Source organism: Pararge aegeria, chromosome 19, assembly GCF_905163445.1.
Source record: "Pararge aegeria chromosome 19, ilParAegt1.1, whole genome shotgun sequence".
Taxonomy (NCBI): Eukaryota; Metazoa; Arthropoda; class Insecta; order Lepidoptera; family Nymphalidae; genus Pararge; species Pararge aegeria.
In genome coordinates, this window is record NC_053198.1 from 8069435 (window position 1) to 8088906 (window position 19472).

Consider the following 19472-nt stretch of genomic DNA (forward strand, 5'->3'; position numbering starts at 1 on the left):
ACTGTTCTGTCTAACCTTAAATTTTTATTTTTCCTAAAATAGGGCTTTTTGTGACAGAGCTCGTCCGAGGAAGTACTACTGGCTTGCTTATTTCTGACGCCAAGCAATATTGCTGTCTGAAGGGCGAGGGAAGTTGCCTTGCATCCTGACTTACTGTAGGTATGACAAGTGGCGACTTTTCATTACGATAATCGTTAACTATATCTACCCTATCAGAAAATTATTTCTGAAATTTAAGAAACTTAGAGAGACTATGAGACAAATTACGTTTAATTTTTTCCAGGTATAAAGACGCAGGTTTACATAAGTACCAGCAATCTTATGAATTCAGAATAAAGTGTTTAAACCCAATGAAATAAATCCAATTTTGTTTTTTGTGCGGACGAATCGGGGTGATTGCACCGCTTTGTCAGACAGATCATCACGAACTTTCCAGAGAGGCCGTTACGTCGTCGTTATCTAAATAAATTACCTAACTTTTTAGATAAATCATCAGAATACACTCCCACAGTTTTTCTCTAGCTCATGACTCAGTGTAGATATTTTCCAATATCGCGCAATCTTCCGAACCATTCATGACTAAGAGCCACGGGCAGTCGCTGAGGAGTTTACTAAGATTATTGCGACCAAAGTTATAATAACTTTGAGAATATCAGGCGTACAAGTCATAGACGATAGGCGACACAGATAAGGGTGCAATATAAATTCTGAAAATAATTGATAACAATCGTCCTTTTTAAAAGAGAGTTTAATGTTTATATCTATAGTCTCAAATACTCATAGTCTTAATTTATATGATTATAATCGCGAAGCTGGGCGATAGGCGGGTCACGTAGCCCAAATAATTTACTTATGGGTCCCAAGGTGCTGGAATGACGACCCCACACCGGTAAACACAGCGATGGTAGAAATTACACTAAAAAAATACTTTTAATCCATACCATTCTGAATTATATTAGGTACGTTTTAGGTTAGTAAGATAAGACAGGAGATTGTTGTCCGGCTATAAGTCCCTCACAGTTCTTGGGGAAAGCAAATACATGAGCCGTACCCGCTAAAGCGTTTTACTTTTACCAATCAAGCAAAGAAAATCAGTTTACACGGAACGTTTACTCCAGTTATCTCTCTTGTTGTAGATTTTTATGAAGGGTTCAGTGAGGCTCGAATCAAGTTAGGGTGCAATTTGCTGGATACAGATATTTGTGAAATATTGGATTACGAAACGAACACGTAGGTGTTTGTATGGTAGTGACGAATTTTAGGAACCCGTTGTCAAAATTACAGCTTCCCCATGTCTTCTTTTGGTCACCATCTCAGAAAGGCTAGATACATTGTGTTCCTACAAGACTACATGTATAAGGTGCCCGACTTTGGACATTTGAAAGCTAATTTCGTATCAATCAGTGTCAGCTATCACTAAAAAAGAATAGTAACCGTTAAAGGAAAAAAATCGAAATCCATAATCGTGGCAGCACTTCACGTACACAATATGTATGGTTAAGCCTTAGGGGGGGGGGGGGGGGGGGGGGGAGCTGTCCGCTGAGGAGTTCTGTCCTCCATCTCCAATCACATTCATCAGATCTACACGAAATTTGGGCAAATCTAAACTAATAGTAGTTCAGTATCGGTTACAGAATTTGACTTGTTACAGTTTTATTATAAGTATAGACATATATTCGCATCTTCTTGCTAAAATAGTTTTGTTGACAATTGGCGACACTCAAAGGAAATAGCTGGATAGTACTTGTTTGTACTTGTTTGTACGTTTCAGTTCAATAAATAAATATACTACGATAAACACACATCGGCATGTAGCCCCAAAGTAAGCGTAGCTTGTGTTATGGGTACTAAGATGACTGATGAATATTTTTATGAATAATATACATAAATACTTAGAATATACATATAAACACCCAGACACTGAAAAATATTCATGCTCATCACACAAACATTTTCCAGTAGTGGGAACCGAACCCACGGCCTTGGGCTCAAAAAGCAGGGTCGCTGCAAACTGCGCCAATCGGCCGTCAAATATGTATGTACATTTTATTTGTCAAGAAAATATCCGACCTGCCAGTGTAACTTGAAATTATGAAATTTAAAACATGGCTCCAGGTGACGTTACAGTGTAGAACTCGAAAGTTTTCCAATTAAGATGGCTTGGAGGCGTAGCATAATAGAACGAGCGCTTTGCTGAACTGTCGGAATTCGCTATCAGTTTAAGTCATAAGTACCTACCTACTGGCACGGAAATGCATTTATCAAGTAATAATGAGTTTATGGCAAATAACTAAGTATTTAGTTAATTCCATATGATAGTTTGATAGTTTAAGTTAGTTCCATATTACTATACTATAATAATTATACTATTATATTTTCTTTTTGAATGAACAACAGGAAAGCTGTTGAAAAAAAATGAGCGGACGGTATTAAATTATTTCTCCCTCAATAGCGAGGCCCTAATATAGAGGAAAAAAATTATATCATCAAAAATATATACATTATTTTTTATTAATTGACCGACCAAGCGTATGGTCTGATGATGGCGGTCTGATGTTAAATGTAAAACCATAGTTGAAACAGAGCAACACGTCGCACAGCACAAAATACTACAAAGTGTCGCCACGTGTCAGCCAACCCGAGGTATAAGATTTTAAGGTTTATATGCCTTTAAATACAACGGCAACAGCGGCCTCCAGACAAGAACACCGCAATGCTGCTTGGGGGCATAAATAATCATGGCGGTAGTAGGTTCTTCGACCCGGACAAGCAATGTAACAAAAACCTATACATCTATCGAATTAAGAAGAAGAAGAAAAAGTCTTTATTGCACAAATTTAAAAATACTGCAAAAAAAACTTTATACAAATAGAAAGCCAGGTTAACAAAAAAAACGATGATTTACATATGCACAAAAGCGGCCTTCTCGCTTGAAGCGATCTCCTCCAGACAACTTTTGGTTGAAGAAACAAATTTCAGAAAACGGGATAGTGCAATACCCAAATTGTGCTAATTATATACATTACTATACTTATACTACATATATATAGTTAAAACATATATATTTATAAATATGTATATATATATCAATATATAAACTTAAATACATATTACTATTTGAACATACACATAAAATACATAGACATTTTACTACATACTAGACAGGAAATAGTGTTTTAACCGCGATTTAAAGATGAATTAAAATCATGTTAAGGCTCAAGCTACAACGATATGACGTCTGGTGCTGAACTGGCGCAGACATCTTCTTCCATTCAAATTTCATTTCAATATGTATAGAAATAAGACACAGTTTAAAACACATCACTTGCCGTGGTGCGACAGACGTACAATATGTGTCTGTTAAATTAGGAAATCTCTCCCATATTGCATCTGTCCCCCTAATTCGCATCCACGTGGCACGGGGCACCGTACCTACCGGAACACTTATTCGCTTAACGGTACGTTTTTGAGCAGTACTAACCAAAGCTGAAACCTATACACATGCAACTAAGTACCACTTTTTAAATTTATCTGGAACTCTTAGGTGACTGCAATCTCACCTGGTGTTAAGTGATGCTGCATTCTAAGATCAGGGTGAAATTATATTGTAAAGAAACAGTCGAAAATTTACAATTTTGGCGTCTCGTTAAGGCGCTGCACATACCGATATTTTGTATGAAATCTACTATACACTAAATTCAGCACAACTTGTGCACACACAGAAGTGTTTGTTGTGAGATCAAAACAATAACTTACACCTGCGTAGATACAATTCAAAGTTATGTGTAATAATAAAAAAAAACTTCACTGACGCGTGGCGTTGTAATCAAAGGCCCTAGGGCAAAAATATAATTGGGATCCTATTTAAATTAAATGGTAAACCTAGGCACGGATTGTATCCCTCCCCATGCCCCGGAGAGCAAGTAAGGACCTATGTCCAACAGTGGGGACGGATGAAAAATATATAGATATATAATTATGGGCTGATGATGAAATTTTTTAATGGTGCAAAACTAATTCAATTTTTGTTTGTTTGAAAAAGTAGAACGGCCAAAATTCTTTATTTGTTTTGGTTTTTTAGTTTTGGAAAAGGGTATGCATAAAGAAGGAAGACGCCATAAAATAGAAAATCCTACGCATTTATAAGTTATACAAAAGTTTTAGGGCAGGCAGTGCTTTCGTGCGTGTATGAAGTGCACGCCACTGCTCATTCGAAAGTCGTTCATGGAGGCTGAGGTGCCCTTTGTGCGAAGGGGCCTAGGCTAGTTACAGCATTGTTTTTAATGCCTATATATGTTCCGTTTAGATAAAAATGTGTCTAAGTTTGTGCAGCGCCTTAATAACACTGCAGGGAGGCGCTAAAGCTTAAACTTCTGTAATTAAAATACCCCAGAGGCTTGATGGTAATAACACCCGCCCTCGCAAACAACTAACAAGAGGGCGCAAGCTTGTTACTTAGAAATCACTGTAACATTATACTAGCAAGTTTTCTAAGGATCCTTAACCTTAAAAAGACTTCAGTCGAATTCCCTGCCCGCTTTTAAGCAGCGTGTTGGTGTCTTGTGCTCTTAAATTCGCTACCATAACAGAAGAGGCCTATGACAAAAGTTTTTTTTAAAAACTGGAGTTTTAAAAAATAACTTTATACACACATTAGCCGAAAAAAAAAATGCTGTCTTAGATGGTACTCAGGGGTATGGCAGCTATAATTATAATAATAAATATACTACGACAACACACACATCGCCACCTAGCCCCAAAGTAAGCGTAGCTTGTGTTATGGGTACTAAGATGACTGATGAATATTTTTATGAGTTATATATACATAAATACTTAGAAAATACATATAAACACCCAGACACTAAAAAACACTTATTGCTCATCACACAAACATTTTCCAGCTGTGGGAATCGAACCCACGGCCTTGGACTCAGAAGGCAGGGTCGCTGCCCACTGCGCCAGTCGGCCGTCTATTATAAAACCCCGACCCCTATTCGGTAAATTATGAAAATAAAGCTTAATTTGCTATACTCCGCGAAAAGCAGGAGAATCTCTATGGTGTAATTTATTATTTCTTCAATTCAAACCAAACAGATCTTTGGCAATCTCTACACACGTTTCGCTCCGAAACCGGATCATCCTCAAGAGATGTTGACTTTGGAATGAATAATTGCAAAGTCATCATCATCATGGATTTCCGCAAAGTAACGCCTGCTTCTATCCAATCCAATTCGGTATCTACGCGGCATTATACTGATACGCTAAACGCAAGGCCTCACGTCTTTTTCGGCTCTCCCAACCTGCGATTAAGCAGTGTGTTGGGTTTATGTCCCTCTCGTATAACATTGCAAGCTATATGGAATATATTGTATGGAATATCTTAATATATATAAATCTCTTGTCACGATGTTTGTCCGCGATAGACTCCTATACTACTTAACCGATTTTAAATTATATTGGCACACCGTGAGCAGTCTGTTCCAACTTAAGAGATAGGATAGTTTAGATTTTTAATTATAGTCGCAATTTTATTTTATTGCAAATTATTTTTCTATAATTAATAGACAGTCACATGTTATATATATATAATACTACTATACTAATTTAAGGCTTAGCGATACTGAATGCTTTAAAAATACAAAATCAAACGCAGGCGAAGTCGCGGGCAACAGCTAGTATTTTATATTTTTGTACATATCTTTAATATGTTATGTTTAGTATACTAAACATAACATACTATGTTTTATGTTTTTTTTTTATGTTAATTTAGTTTTAAGTCCTAATATTTAATTTTGTTTGTTGTACCACCTACTTATTTCTTATAACATTTTCTTGTATGCCTTTGGTTGCCTGGAAGAGATCGCTATTTAGCGATAAGGCCGCCAAATTGTACGTTCTACCTTATTGTGCTGTTGTATTTGTATCTCTGTAAATTTTCTCTATGGTGTACAATAAAAGTGTATTCATTCATTCATTCAAGCTGACCTTTTGGAAATATGGCAGTAATATTTTACTCTTACCCCTAAACGGTATCCACGCGTCCCGAAACGTCATATCACTTAGAGACACGTCTCTGTCAACAGGGTGGTAACTGGTCTCGACCAAAGCTTTCCACCAAACTAGACCAGAGAAAATTCGGAAATTGTACTCCCAAATTGTCCCGACCAGGGATCGAACAAGGGAATGTCTATGATAAGACCTCAGCGCTTGCGGTTGTGCCAGTAGTGTGACAAATGTGAAATGTGCGTGCGGTACAAACATAGTTATTACTATGTTGTACTCATGATGATGATTTTCTTTTGTTCATCAGGACGCATCAGGCAAGTGCATGGCAACACAAAAACATCTGGTGAAGGAGTGCCCCGAGATGCTCGCAATCTCGACCTGGACCGGGCAGGTTCCCAAACGCCCAACGCTTCCACCTGGCGCGCGATTATCACAACTCATGGCTCTTGGCTCTCGAAGAAATCCTGGCCATGTCGTATGGATGCTGGCCAAGTCTGACTCCGAAATGAAGTGAGTATACTGTAAGTTTACCGCAGAAATCGTTGCTTTATTTCTGCAACGAAAGCACTAATCCGAATTAATAATTTGATGTACACATTATTTATATAATAAATACATATTTTAGTAACAAAGGGGAAACATTGGGAAAGGGGGTAAAGTATAATAAAAATACATACCTAGTAATGATTTTTTTTTTAATTTTTTCTAAAAATGAATAGGTAGGTTCCTGGGAACCTATCTACTTTAAAGTTAAAAATATACAAGGTGAAAACATAGCCATCTGCACTCTTTCAAAAGAAAAAGATTAAGATCGTAGATAAAATGAAAAAAAATATAACTCACACTTATGTGTGCACCACACATACATTTGTAAATGTGATGTCAAAATATTACATTAGATAAGGCTTTGTAAAATGTGAGTGTATAAGCAAATGTTTCGTTATACCTTAGTCCTGTATCCCGAGCGTAGGTATTCATATAACTTAACTTTTTATTATTATATTAAAAGGACCGACGTGAAAATTTTACAACTTTATTTACACAAAAAAAATCTGTACTGTATTTTTAATTACCAGAGTTTCACAATGGGCACAGGATTCCCTATGGCTAAGACGATTACTGTTTGATCTTCTTACAAGGACTCAAAATTTTCCACAGCAAATTGTGGTGCAAGAGTTTGTTACAGTCATATTTTTACCGTAAAAGAGAAACAAAACCAGTTGTAGAGAATGGATTAGAATGTGCCAGATCGGATGACGATGAATACATGGCGGATACTTTAATATATCTACGAGTAAACTTTCAGACTGATAAGTCTATAAATGCGTAGTACAGTATATTTTTATCAAGCTTACATTCCGTTTATGTGGGTATTTTTTGCAAAACTACTTTACTTTGACGTTTTGTTTTCGCGAACTTACGACTATTTCCTTTCTTATCCGATTCTTTTTATCCGTAAAAGTCGTTTGCGTAGTCGTTTGTTATCAAACTTTATCGGTTATAAAATCTTACGCAGGATACATAGATACGTAATATGTAGAAGCCTCGTAATTTCAAAGTTTGTTTTATGATATTGTTAGTAGCATGTCAAGGTTTCTTTTAAAGGCACGTTCGCATTTTCAGGATTTCATATCAGATAAACTCATAAGAGAAATATCGTTTAAGACTTTAGCCCGTGTCTATAAGATCACACAGACATCAATGGTTTTATGATTTTACCACAACTTATATAGACAATATGGCAGACAGGCAGGAAAAAAAAAACTGAAACTTAATTTTTATTTTTTATTTTCACTTAATGCAATTTTAAATAGATGGGAAATCGAACTGTTGCCCACGACTTTGGCCGTGCTCAGTTGGTTTTTTAGTAATAAACAATGCTGCGAGAGCCGCTACAAAGTATACTCGTATCTCGACGTATCCTATGATAAAAAATATCCTATGCAAGCTTTCAAAGTAAAATATAATATCGACAAAATTGGTTTAGCTGTGAAGCCGTGCAAATTTTATATTGACTAAATAGGAGGTTCCTGGTTCTTCTCTGGTCTTGTCCGGTGGGAAGATTTGGCTTTGGCCAATTACCACCCTACCGACAAAGACATACCGCTAAGCGATTTAAGGTGCGATGTCGCCTAAAAACCAATTAGGGGTACGACAACATACTAGGTTACCCCGCTACCATCTTAGGTTGTAACATCATTTCCAGATGAAATCAAAGTCAAGGGCTCAAAACAAATCCCCCGGGACCAAGCAAAGACTAATTGGGGATGTTATATGTAATATATTTATATAGATATTTATGTTATATATTTTATTTGTATTTAAATGTAATATATTTATATATATATATATATATTATAGTTATATTTATATACATATATATTTTTTATTTATATTTATATATTTGTATAATTTTTAAATCTTATTTATTGCACCACCTACCTCATTTTCTATGTTTTTTCCTTTTACGCCATTGGTTGCCTGGAAGAAATCGCTATGTAGCGATAAGGCCACCAAATTGTACTCTCTTGATTTGTATTTATATCTTTGTAACTACTTTTTGTTTCTTTGGTGTACAATAAAAGTGTATTCATTTCATTCAAAGATGCAAGCTAAGGTGCCAAATGTCATCAAGCCAATCTTGATGAAATTTGGCACCTTTGCGCACTTCATCACCATTTCACACTTTGCAATAGCTGAACTGAAAAGATATCAAACAAAAAAAAGATACACTGTCGCATTTATATAATAGGTACTAGCTGACCCGCGCAACTTCGTCCACCAAATCGTTTTTATATCTTAAAAAAACCGAAACTAATTGCAGCGCATCTACCAGGTCCATATTTCCAAACGATGTTATTCGCGGCCCGTCGTCGCCGTAAGTGTTATTCTATACCCGTCGCAATTTCTAAGCGATAGGTTCAATTCGAATAATTTAAAAATGAACTTGCAGGTTTTTATCAAACTTGATATTAATATTATTTTATTTCTTTCGCATTTATAATGTTAGTATGATGGTACGCATGCATTCGATCGTGGTCCCAAATGCCTTGCGACTTCCTGTTATCTGTGAAGAGTTATTTTCTTTAACTCCGACAATATTTATTAGATCTCCATTAAAATTAGACAATACGTGGTTGATAGTATACACTTTGAAATAAAAAAATAATTTATAAATCAGGTCAAATTTAACGGAGCTAAGAAGTAAAATTGATAAAAAATTTCATCCCGTTTCCCGGAGGAAACTTATTGTTTATCGGGATAAAAAGTATCCTATATGTTGACTCGGAATATCACCTACCACTATACCAAATTTTATTTAAATCCGTTCAGTAGTTTTCACGTGATGCCCAGACAGACAGACAGACAGATGGAAAAAATGAACGAATGACTCGGTATCGATTATAAAGCATACCCCGGTAAAAATATTCAAAATATATTAAATGTGCAGAAATCTTCCGGTTACAGTTTTATTATAAGTATAGATTATTATTGATTCTGCTATTATAATCTTATGTCAACTGTTATTTTGATTTACCATTGGCGTCTGCCAGTTGACCAAACTGACAGACGTCAATGGTAAAAATATAAAAGTAGGTATAGGTATTATTATTATTTTATCAATTTGTTATCAGTCGAATTCAATTCTCTTCTCTCTCTCGCTATGTTATAAAATAGTATTTGCCCCACACTGACGGTAAAAGTACCTATGTAGGTTATATGTATTCTAAATTTTACTAATTGATCTTTATCCGAGAGTCGAATTGAAGTCTCTTCTCGCGATATGTTATAATATTGTATTCACCTCGTACTACTTTGGTGCAACCCATACATTTATTAAATCAAATTACTCGGATACATAAAAGCTTTTACTGCGACACTAATTGGTTAAGGCGCCTGTACATAAACTTGTGGGGTCATTGGAACTTGTAATTGCTTCGGAACGTTGCGGCTATACTAGCTGTGCCTCGCGGACTCACCCATGCTAAGTTTGGGTACCGTTGTCTATATCTACTATCTATATGTTCGTTGGTAAGCATCACTTATTATTGAGAACATCAACCTACTGCCTAGTTGCGTATAATCAATTGCTTGCCTCTATCAAACGCACACAATCACCACGGTAGACGGGATGATGGTCCCAGTAGATAATAGTAGCACAGAGGACACTGCCAGTGGCGTGCATCTCTACAGCAGAAAACTTCCCACTTATGACTTAACGATACTGAATAGTGTTGCCACATTAAGAGGACTTTAGGGCCAAAGCGACTAAAGGTATATAATATAAGGGAGAATGGACAGCAGTGTCCAGTGGCGTCCATAGAGGGTATGCACAGGGTATGCAGATGATATAAAATGAAGGAAAATACAAATGATAACATTGTCATACATTCCTACACGAGGCTTTACTGGAAATCTATTATTAAATTTGAGTACGCCTCGCACTGTACCATGCTCAAGTGCGAACAAGCATGGAGTACTGTAGTCACCTTGGGGTGTCTCTGCCGAGTACCAGCTTGAAGCTTTAGATTCGGTGGATCGTCGCGCCAGGAGAATTATAAGCGACAAATCGTTAACACAGGCGGTTTTTTACCGGATATACTTCGGTGAGTGTGCTCAATAACTCCACAATCTTGTTCCTCCTTCCCCGTTCTACCACAGAACAGCGAGACACCGTGAGCGGTGGCATCCTTATGTGGTTGATATTCCATTAACACGCACGAAACGTTTTTTATCCTGATACGTGCCGCTAAGATATGGAACGCCCTCCCAGCAACTGTGTTTCCTGCCACGTATAATTTGAATACCTTCAAGGCTAGAGTGAATAGGCTTTTTCTAGGCAAGCGTGCTCCAACCTAGACCTCATCATTGCTTTCTAACGGGCATGATTGTCGTCAAGCGCTGGCCTATCGTTAATATATATGTATTAAAAAAAAAAAGTACTGGCGCATTATATATGAAGTACTCAATGGTATAAGTACTTAATAGAATTAGTTTTGGTATTCAGCAATCCGCTTCCTGATCCCCAAAGAATAAATTGTACCCTTTTTACATTTTAGTAGATTTCTCGTACCAGTCCGGCCTACAGTTTTGTCCCTCAGCGATGAATAATTTAATGGGTCTATTTACTGTATGGAGAGACGGATAGTATCGGTCCCAGCGGTAAGTACTGCTTTCGGCCGACATTCGGTGTACATCTGTATGCATGAAATTTAAAAGTTCAGCCGCACGAGGGAAATATTTTTACATAAAACGTAAATATACATGATGTATTCGGCAGTTAACTTAGTGTTTATGAATAAGTTGCGACCCGAGATCTTAACAACGGTGTACTGCTGATCTATCAGTAAAGTGATATAGAAGGGAGATTATATCTTTTTACTGAACATACGTAAAAAAACAAACAGCTAAGCTATTAAAAAAAACGTTTGTGTACTTATGTAAACGCGTTAGAAGTAATACTTCTTTGGCGTAACGAAATTTTATCTGTCGTCCTATTCTACGTTAGTAGAAAAAAAGACACTTACACTAGAAATTAGGTATTTAATACATCGAAAGATTTATTATAACGCATTATCTAGTTATCACATTGTCGGACAACCAAGCTTCACTCAAAATTATAATTTGGAATTTTTGTACACTTGAAGTGTTCTAAACACTGTGTCTGCATACAATAATGGCTGAATGAGGGTTTTGTATGTTCTTAATTCTGTGGTTCTACGATGGCAAACGGGATTATCTAATTTTAACGACACTCAATATTAAGATATCTGACTGAAAACCCGCGTAACGTTGCTGTTGCACAGAATCCTATTTAATCGTGGCAAGCGAATGTTAATTGCTAATTAAGCTGCAAACATTAGTAACTAACAGTTATGCAGTCGAATCACAGCGTAGTATATACTAGCTGGGCCCCGGGGTTTTACCGGCGGCGTAGCGCGGAGGAGCCCTGTATCGAAATTAGTTTGGAGGGGCCAACACTCACTAAACAATAGACGCAGGTCCAATAGGCAGGTCTAAGATTGCTTTTTTTGACTTTTGTCATTTCTGTATTCAAAACTTTGTAAGTACATTTTACAGTTACTTACATGTTTTTTTTCCGGGAAGCACGAGATTAAGTAACATTGTGGATTACATTTTACAAATTTCTTCTTACACCCTCGGGGGTCATAAGGTTTATAGCTACGTTTCACCCAGTCGCAGCTGTGTACCTACTGCTAGACAGCCAGTCTACTGCGCTAATAATATTCATTCTCTTGGAGCTTTTATCACTAACTGTGTGGTACAGTCATTTACGTAAGCATTCCCTATGACAAAAGACAGATAATAAGTCGCCTAGTAGAAATCCGATTAAAACTTAATGCTGCAACTCTGTACGATGCAGAACAGAATTCATTGTTCGGTATGAGCGAATCAGCGGGACGCTGCGGTAGTCTACCTGCGCGAAGCCTATTCTCGTATCTAACTTTCGCGACGACATAAAGTTTGGATTGGATAGGCCAATATAATCTGCAGGTCAAAAGAATATATTAGTGATTATTACGAACAGATTTGGACGGCCGATTGGCGCAGTGGGCAGCGACTCTGCAACTGGAAAATGTTTGTATGATGAACATGAAAGTTTTTCAGTGGCTGGCTATTTATCTGTGTATTATAAATATTTATCATTCATAAAAACATTCATCAGTCCATCCTAGTACCCATAATATAAGCTAAGCTTAATTGTGGGCTGGCGATGTGTGTATTGTCGTAGTATATTTATTTTATATTACCGATTGACATGAAATCTATTGGTTTTTTTATCGAAAAGAAGCCGGCAACGACATCAGCAGTTGCTATTCTCCACCGTCGCACTTTGACAATCATTATTCCTATTTATGTTTAATTAGACCATATTTCTTGCAAATTTTTGTACAAAAAAACTACCGATTACTTGTCAAGTTACGATTGACATGAAATTTCAAGTAAAATGAAAAGCATGGCTTCCTGCACCTTCTTGAATGCCCTTCCTTCCTTCTGTTGCCATTATTCCCCACAATCAGAATCTACCTAGTACCTTAGAATCGAGAGTTATCTTCTTCAAATATTCTAGACAAGCGAGTTTTATCTAAGGTTTTGTCGTAGCAGGAATCTCTAATGTAATAATTTAAAGAAAAATGAATTTAATTTATGTTTATGGCAAAAGAAAAACTCAATAAATATGTTTCATAACTTTGTAACTTAAAAGTATAACGTTTATAACTTTTACATGTGAAGCCGTAAGAAAGTCCTTTTGGCTCTTGAGTTTGTATGGTCACCAACACTTAACATAAAGGATAAACGAAACGTTCGCGTGCCTGGATAACGGCACCCATAAATACGTATGTAAGGGGGGGGCTGGCTGAAAACCAGTGCTGCGCTTTTTAGTATGCAGCTATACTGAGCCAGCTCCTTTTTCACACATTTTTACTTTAACAAATTTATGACACAAATGTAACATTTTACATAATGACGATAAAGACGATTTTTCTTTCTTTTGTAATGATATGATATGCCTGGCATGCGACCTAACAAAAAGGAAACCATAGCCTGTAGTGCGTTTGCGTGAGATATTTTTGTTCTTCATTGGAATGTTAAGTTACTTGTGAGGTTCTGTGTCACTTATTTATTTATTTATAGCCTTTTCAACAATCTTATTTTATAATTTTTATAAGTGTTTTTACACTTGGAGGAATTATCAATTTTATAAATTTAATATCTTATCTTACTGATTATTTACTTATCAAGACACCGGTTTCGCTTGATTGTTTTGCTTTAGCATAGGCCTCCCCCAGGTTTTCCATGCTTCGCGATCATGGGTTTTCCTTGTCCACAGAGGTCTTCCCCTTCTTCTCTTACCGTCTCTAGGATATCACTCTGTTATATCTTTGGCCCAATTTTCTCATTTTTGGTCAATGTCCGCCTTATGTACCTGTAATTACACCGGTAACCACGCCCTTCAGAACGGAACACAGTAATTCTGGAATACAGCGTTGCTGCTCAGCGGAAGAGCTAAGCAAGGCGGTAGTGGTTCCCCGGACGAGCTCGGTCACAAAAATCTAAATTATTTTATTGCTATGAAATTTTGGGAAGACCAACTTCATGGGTACCCTTGTCTTCCGACCTAGTGTAAACTCTTTCTCACACACCTATCGGATTTTAACTCGTCTTTTCGCGTATTAAATCAAATTCATTTCTTTCTTTCGCTCGCACCATAATACCGCTTTATTTATCTTCGTCTATCCCTGTCACTGCGATCGGAGGTCCTTTATCAAACTCGCGTATAAGCTGACAATCCTCTTACGAAACGTGATACGAAAAGGTTAAGGAAACGTTGCAAGTGACATGTCCTTATAAACGACTTATGATTATAAAGGTCCGTGCTGTAGTAGGTACATATGCTATTTCGAGGTTTCTCGTCACTTTTCTTATTCGGGTTTCTTTTACAATACAATTCAGCTGGCACTAAGTGCCATGCGTAGGAATTGTTACGGAGAGGTTTTTTACGCTTTCACATTTGAAAGGTTTTTTTTATAGTAATACCAAGTAGAAGGACCACCTGATGGTAAGGAAAAAGATCACCTATAAACAGAGTAACACTTCTCAGGGCTCGAAGATGCTCGATAAAGAAACTTCTATTGCTAGCGTGCACATATTTTAAGTTAGCTTACTAGCTGATCCTCTCCTGGTTCATACCTATTAGTAGTCTGAAGTATTAATATTAAATAGGGCACTCCCCGTGACACACTATATTTAAAAAGGAAGGTAAAAAGATCAACGAGCTTTGTTAAGTACTTAAAAACATTATAGCACTTACAAACAGTCGGGACGCGGGTATTATGACTTAACGTTATAATAACAACGTTATCTACTATACAGTCACAAAGTAAATCTCAATTTAACTTCCCACACATTATTAAAACATAGCAATATTAGGTACATAAATGTCCACGGGGTATGATGATGTATCACAAAATCTAGACTACTGATAAGATTATGGTAAATATAATATAATATAATAAGAGAAGTCAAAAGTCTCGACTTTTTCCATACAACAAGTTATGAGTAAGTTTAGAAGAAGAAGGTTTCCTATTGTATCGGTAGTGTCCATCTTGGGCCTCGGAGAGCACATTAAGCTTTCAGTCCCAGTTATTATCACTTTTATCACCTTTATGTGAAATTCTATAATCATCATCATATCAACCTATTTACGTCCATACCTGGGCATAAGCCTTTTGTTTGTGTTTTCCAATTCCATGGTCTTATGCCACCTGTATCCAGCGTTTGATTTCTTTTTTTTACGTTTGCATCCTCAGGATATTACTTTACCCGGGGAGGTAGAAACTGATAGAGGTAGAGATAACTCTGATGATGTAAGCCGTGCTATGTCGCATGTGTCGCACTGGTTTACTGTCAACAAATGAAACAATTACTAAGTGTGTGTTTAGTTTACCAAATAAAAAGTAAAGTAAGTTAATAAAAATGTAATAATAAATGGAGAATCACTAAAGATGGAAGATTCCACAGTTTTTCTGGGCATGACCTTAGATTGTAAGCTACAGTGGGGTACCCATATAGATACACTAGCAGGTAAACTAAGCTCGGCGGCCTACGCCGTCAGGAAAATTAGACAGATTACTGACGTAGAAATAGCAAGACTTGTTTACTTTGCGTACTTTCATAGTGTGATGCCTTACGGGATCTTATTATGGGGAAAAGCTGCTGATATTGAAACTATATTTAAATTGCAGAAAGTTCAAGTGATTTAAGTTTATATATTGACCGTACGAGCTGTACGTATATAAACATAAATCACGTGAATCCCTCCGAGAAAAATTTAAAGACATAGGATACTTACGGTAGCCTCACAATATATTTATAACAATAAAATATTTGTAAGACAACATATTAGTCTATATAAAAAAGTACAAAAAGTGGATATAAACAGTCGTCTTACAAGAAATGGTCATAAATTAGTGACATCTGCATATCGTCTGCGAAAGGTACAGAAGTCATTTGTGGGATTGAGTATACGCTTTTATAATATGATTCCTTAGGTAATTTTTGCCCTTCCAATGCATAAGTTTAAAGAAATTGTTAAAACACATTTATTGCAGCGAGCTTACCTACTAAACAATTGATAAATTTCTTAATGACAAGATTGCTTGGAAGCATCCGGCTCCGCTTTCCTCTCTCACAAGATAGAAAAATGAATTTTAAAATGTAAATTGTTGATATTGAACTGCTGAGTTTTTGCCGGCTTCTTCTCGGTAGAATCTTCCTTCCGAACCGGTGGTAGAGTCACTACACAAAGACGGACTTGACGTTTCAAAAGTGCTTATATTAGGCCTACTTAAAAAAAAAAAAATTGAATTTTTGAATTTGAATACTAGTTATGTCACATTCTTATCGAATAAACCCCACAGTGCTACAACTCGTCGCCTGGTGGCGTCGCGTCACGGAAACCCTTTCGCACGCATTCCAGAACCAGCTAGCTCGTCGTCTAGCTTTTCGCTCGTCGAACGAATGAACACTGGGGCTTTTATTAGCTCTCTGAGATTTAAGCCACATTTCCACGTCAGCTTCATAATCCGTTGAGCTATCTCTTGAACTCTGGTTCTTCTACGAATCTTCGCATTTCTGTATTGCGAACGTTATAAGTATTTCATCGTAGCATATGCAATCGGGGGGAAACTCAGTGAAACTTAATTAGATTAAACAAGGAAACCGGGCGAGTTCCATAACGGATTTTGTAATAAGCCCGTGACTTGCGATCGTGAGTAGAAGGGGGGCATGATAAATTACATCACCCCCTAGGAAACAATCGCTTCGTATTTCGGCCTCGTCCTTCCACCCAATTATTATAAATAATGAGATAGGATCGCATTACTATGCCAAGAATGGGCAGGGACAAATGGTGGTAATTTTGAGCGGAACTTTATAAAACGCAAGAAAACTTTTTCATTGATGCCTTGTGGTATGTAACCTAACGAGGAATCTAAGAATCTACGCTGAGGTATTATTTCGAATGTGTAGATAACTGTTAATAATAAGTAGTAGTATAAATGTTTTCCAAAGCCCGAAGGGGAAAGGGTGGCTGAAAGCTTTAAACAATAAGTAGGAACGTGTATCCTTAGTTTATCGCTTATTAAACCTAGTCGAAGGTTCGACTAGGTTGTCCATTTTACTGTGTACAGTCTATCTATATTTATATATCTTGTTTTAAAGTTCAATTTCGTAAACACGTCTGCAATAAGCGCTCTTTGCAAAATAAAATAACAGTATTACAGAACCTACGACTCTATAATAACTTTAATTAGGTCTATTTTGTAAAGACATATATACAATGCTATGATACTCGCAAAAGACCTCACGATTGCGAGCATGCAAATATTAAACTTAGCGTACTGTTCAAAAGTAATACGGGGTTTATTGAAAAGGCTGTTTACAAAAATCGGTCGGTTAGTATTACACAGGCACACTAATAAAGAAAACGTGGATATTATGCAGAAAGTTACCATCAAATCACTTATATTATTAGGTACCTCAACATTTACAATATGTAACTCTGTTCATGAGGGACCTAAAAAAATTAAGCGAACGAGCACGTAGGATGCGAAAAGTATATTTTTCAGCCAGTATATTACTCAGCTTTACCTCTGTCAGACGTAGGGTTACCATTTTCACTCGTGTTCCTTACATTTTAACTAATTTATTCAAAAGTGATTCTTGTTTCACCGTTGTTAAAATTTCAAAGAAGACTGCAAAATAATATTACGCACAGTCTTCCCACAAAGACTGGTTCTACTATTATTTCCTAGAAATAAACGGAATATTTTTTTATTACATTGCAAACACGAGTATCAATAACCATTATTAAGAGTACTTTAAATTCTTGATCTCAAAGAAATAAACAAAAATATTTATAACAATAAAAATTCATTGAGATTTAAATATTGGCGCACCTCGGCAGTAAAACCAACCGTCACGGCATACGTCATGACGCCCTCTTATTACATATCTGCGCCCCCCGCTTTTTACTTTTTTTTTACAATCTTTAATTAATAATATAATAATCCCTACTAATATTATAAATATGAATGTAAGTTTGTTTGTTTATACATATTCTTGGAGGTATTAGAAATAACAGAGTATACTTTTCATTGAAAAAAAAATTATGGAAGATAAAAAATTGTTTGTGAAAAAATCTCAAAATCTCATATATCACTTTAGGTGTAGCCTATGTAGCAGTTCGCTGCCTTCCAAAATTAAGCGGGCGAAGCCGCAGGGCACATCTAGTTATATAAAATAAAATATATTACTAAAAAGTATATTTTTATTTTATTTAAACCCGTTAGGTATTTCTTTTTTTTAATTATTACAATTTTAATAAACTGTCAAGTGTTAGGTTTCACATCTACCGGGCTTATATCTTTAGAGACCACATTTCCCAAGAAATGTAGGACCTAATTCTATTTCCAGAATTCAGTGGATTAAATAAAATAGTGCTAAAAAAATTGTATTTGTAACGATATTACGTATCGCTATATTTGATCCTATATATGATTAACTATACTATAAGTTCTTATGGATTAATAAATAAATAAATAAATAAATATACTACGACAATACACACATCGCCATCAAGCCCCAAAGTAAGCGTAGCTTGTGTTATGGGTACTACGATGACTGATGAATATTTTTATGAATAATATACATAAAATACTTATAATATACAGATAAACACCCAGACACTGAAAAACATTAATGTTCATCACACAAACATTTTCCAGTTGTGGGAATCGAACCCACGGCCTTTGACTCAGAAAGCAGGGTCGCTGCAAACTGCGCCAATGGGCCGTCTATTGGTAAAATAAAAAAATCTGGATACATTTTGGTCAAAATTCATTCTTTAGTAGGCCTTAATTACCTCGGAAACGTCAATGCAAATACCACCGTAGAATTTGTCAAGAAAATCAGCAGTTGCTCTTTTCCAAAATCATCATTTCACAATTTTCCAATCTTCATTGTATCTAGCGTGAGATAAAAGCAGAGCGCTCCCGTCCCAAGCAAAATTTTCTTTAGGAATTTACAGATATCAATTGATGAAATCCATACTTCGAAACTAATATTATGTGTGTAAAATGTGTTTTCACCCGGCTAAGTTTGTTGTGGGCTTCTTCTTAGACCAGGACGCGTTTGGAACCCTCTTAGCTTTAGTTTTAAGTTTACGAATGTGGTTATCGCCATCATTTCACTACCGTGTGGTTCTTATGTACGCATCAAAAGTGCCACCTGTGGGCCTACTTGAATAAAGATATTTATGACTTTGACTTTGACTTTGACTTTGACTTTGTTTGTTTATTTGTCTTATTTTACGCGCTAACTTTATAACCAATCGACTTGATTTTTGGTACTTGAGTTAGTTGAAAGGTCGGAGAGTAACA

The 19472-nt window shown here is 36.3% G+C and overlaps 1 protein-coding gene across 1 annotated transcript in view; it reads left to right on the top strand.

Moving 5' to 3' along the window:
• LOC120632235 overlaps positions 1-19472 on the top strand; it is a 92098-nt gene that overhangs the window by 55427 nt on the left and 17199 nt on the right. The window contains exon 5 of the mRNA XM_039902040.1: positions 6311-6516. Within this exon, the coding sequence (XP_039757974.1) occupies positions 6311-6516 (206 nt within the window). The remainder of the gene's footprint in view (positions 1-6310; positions 6517-19472) is intronic.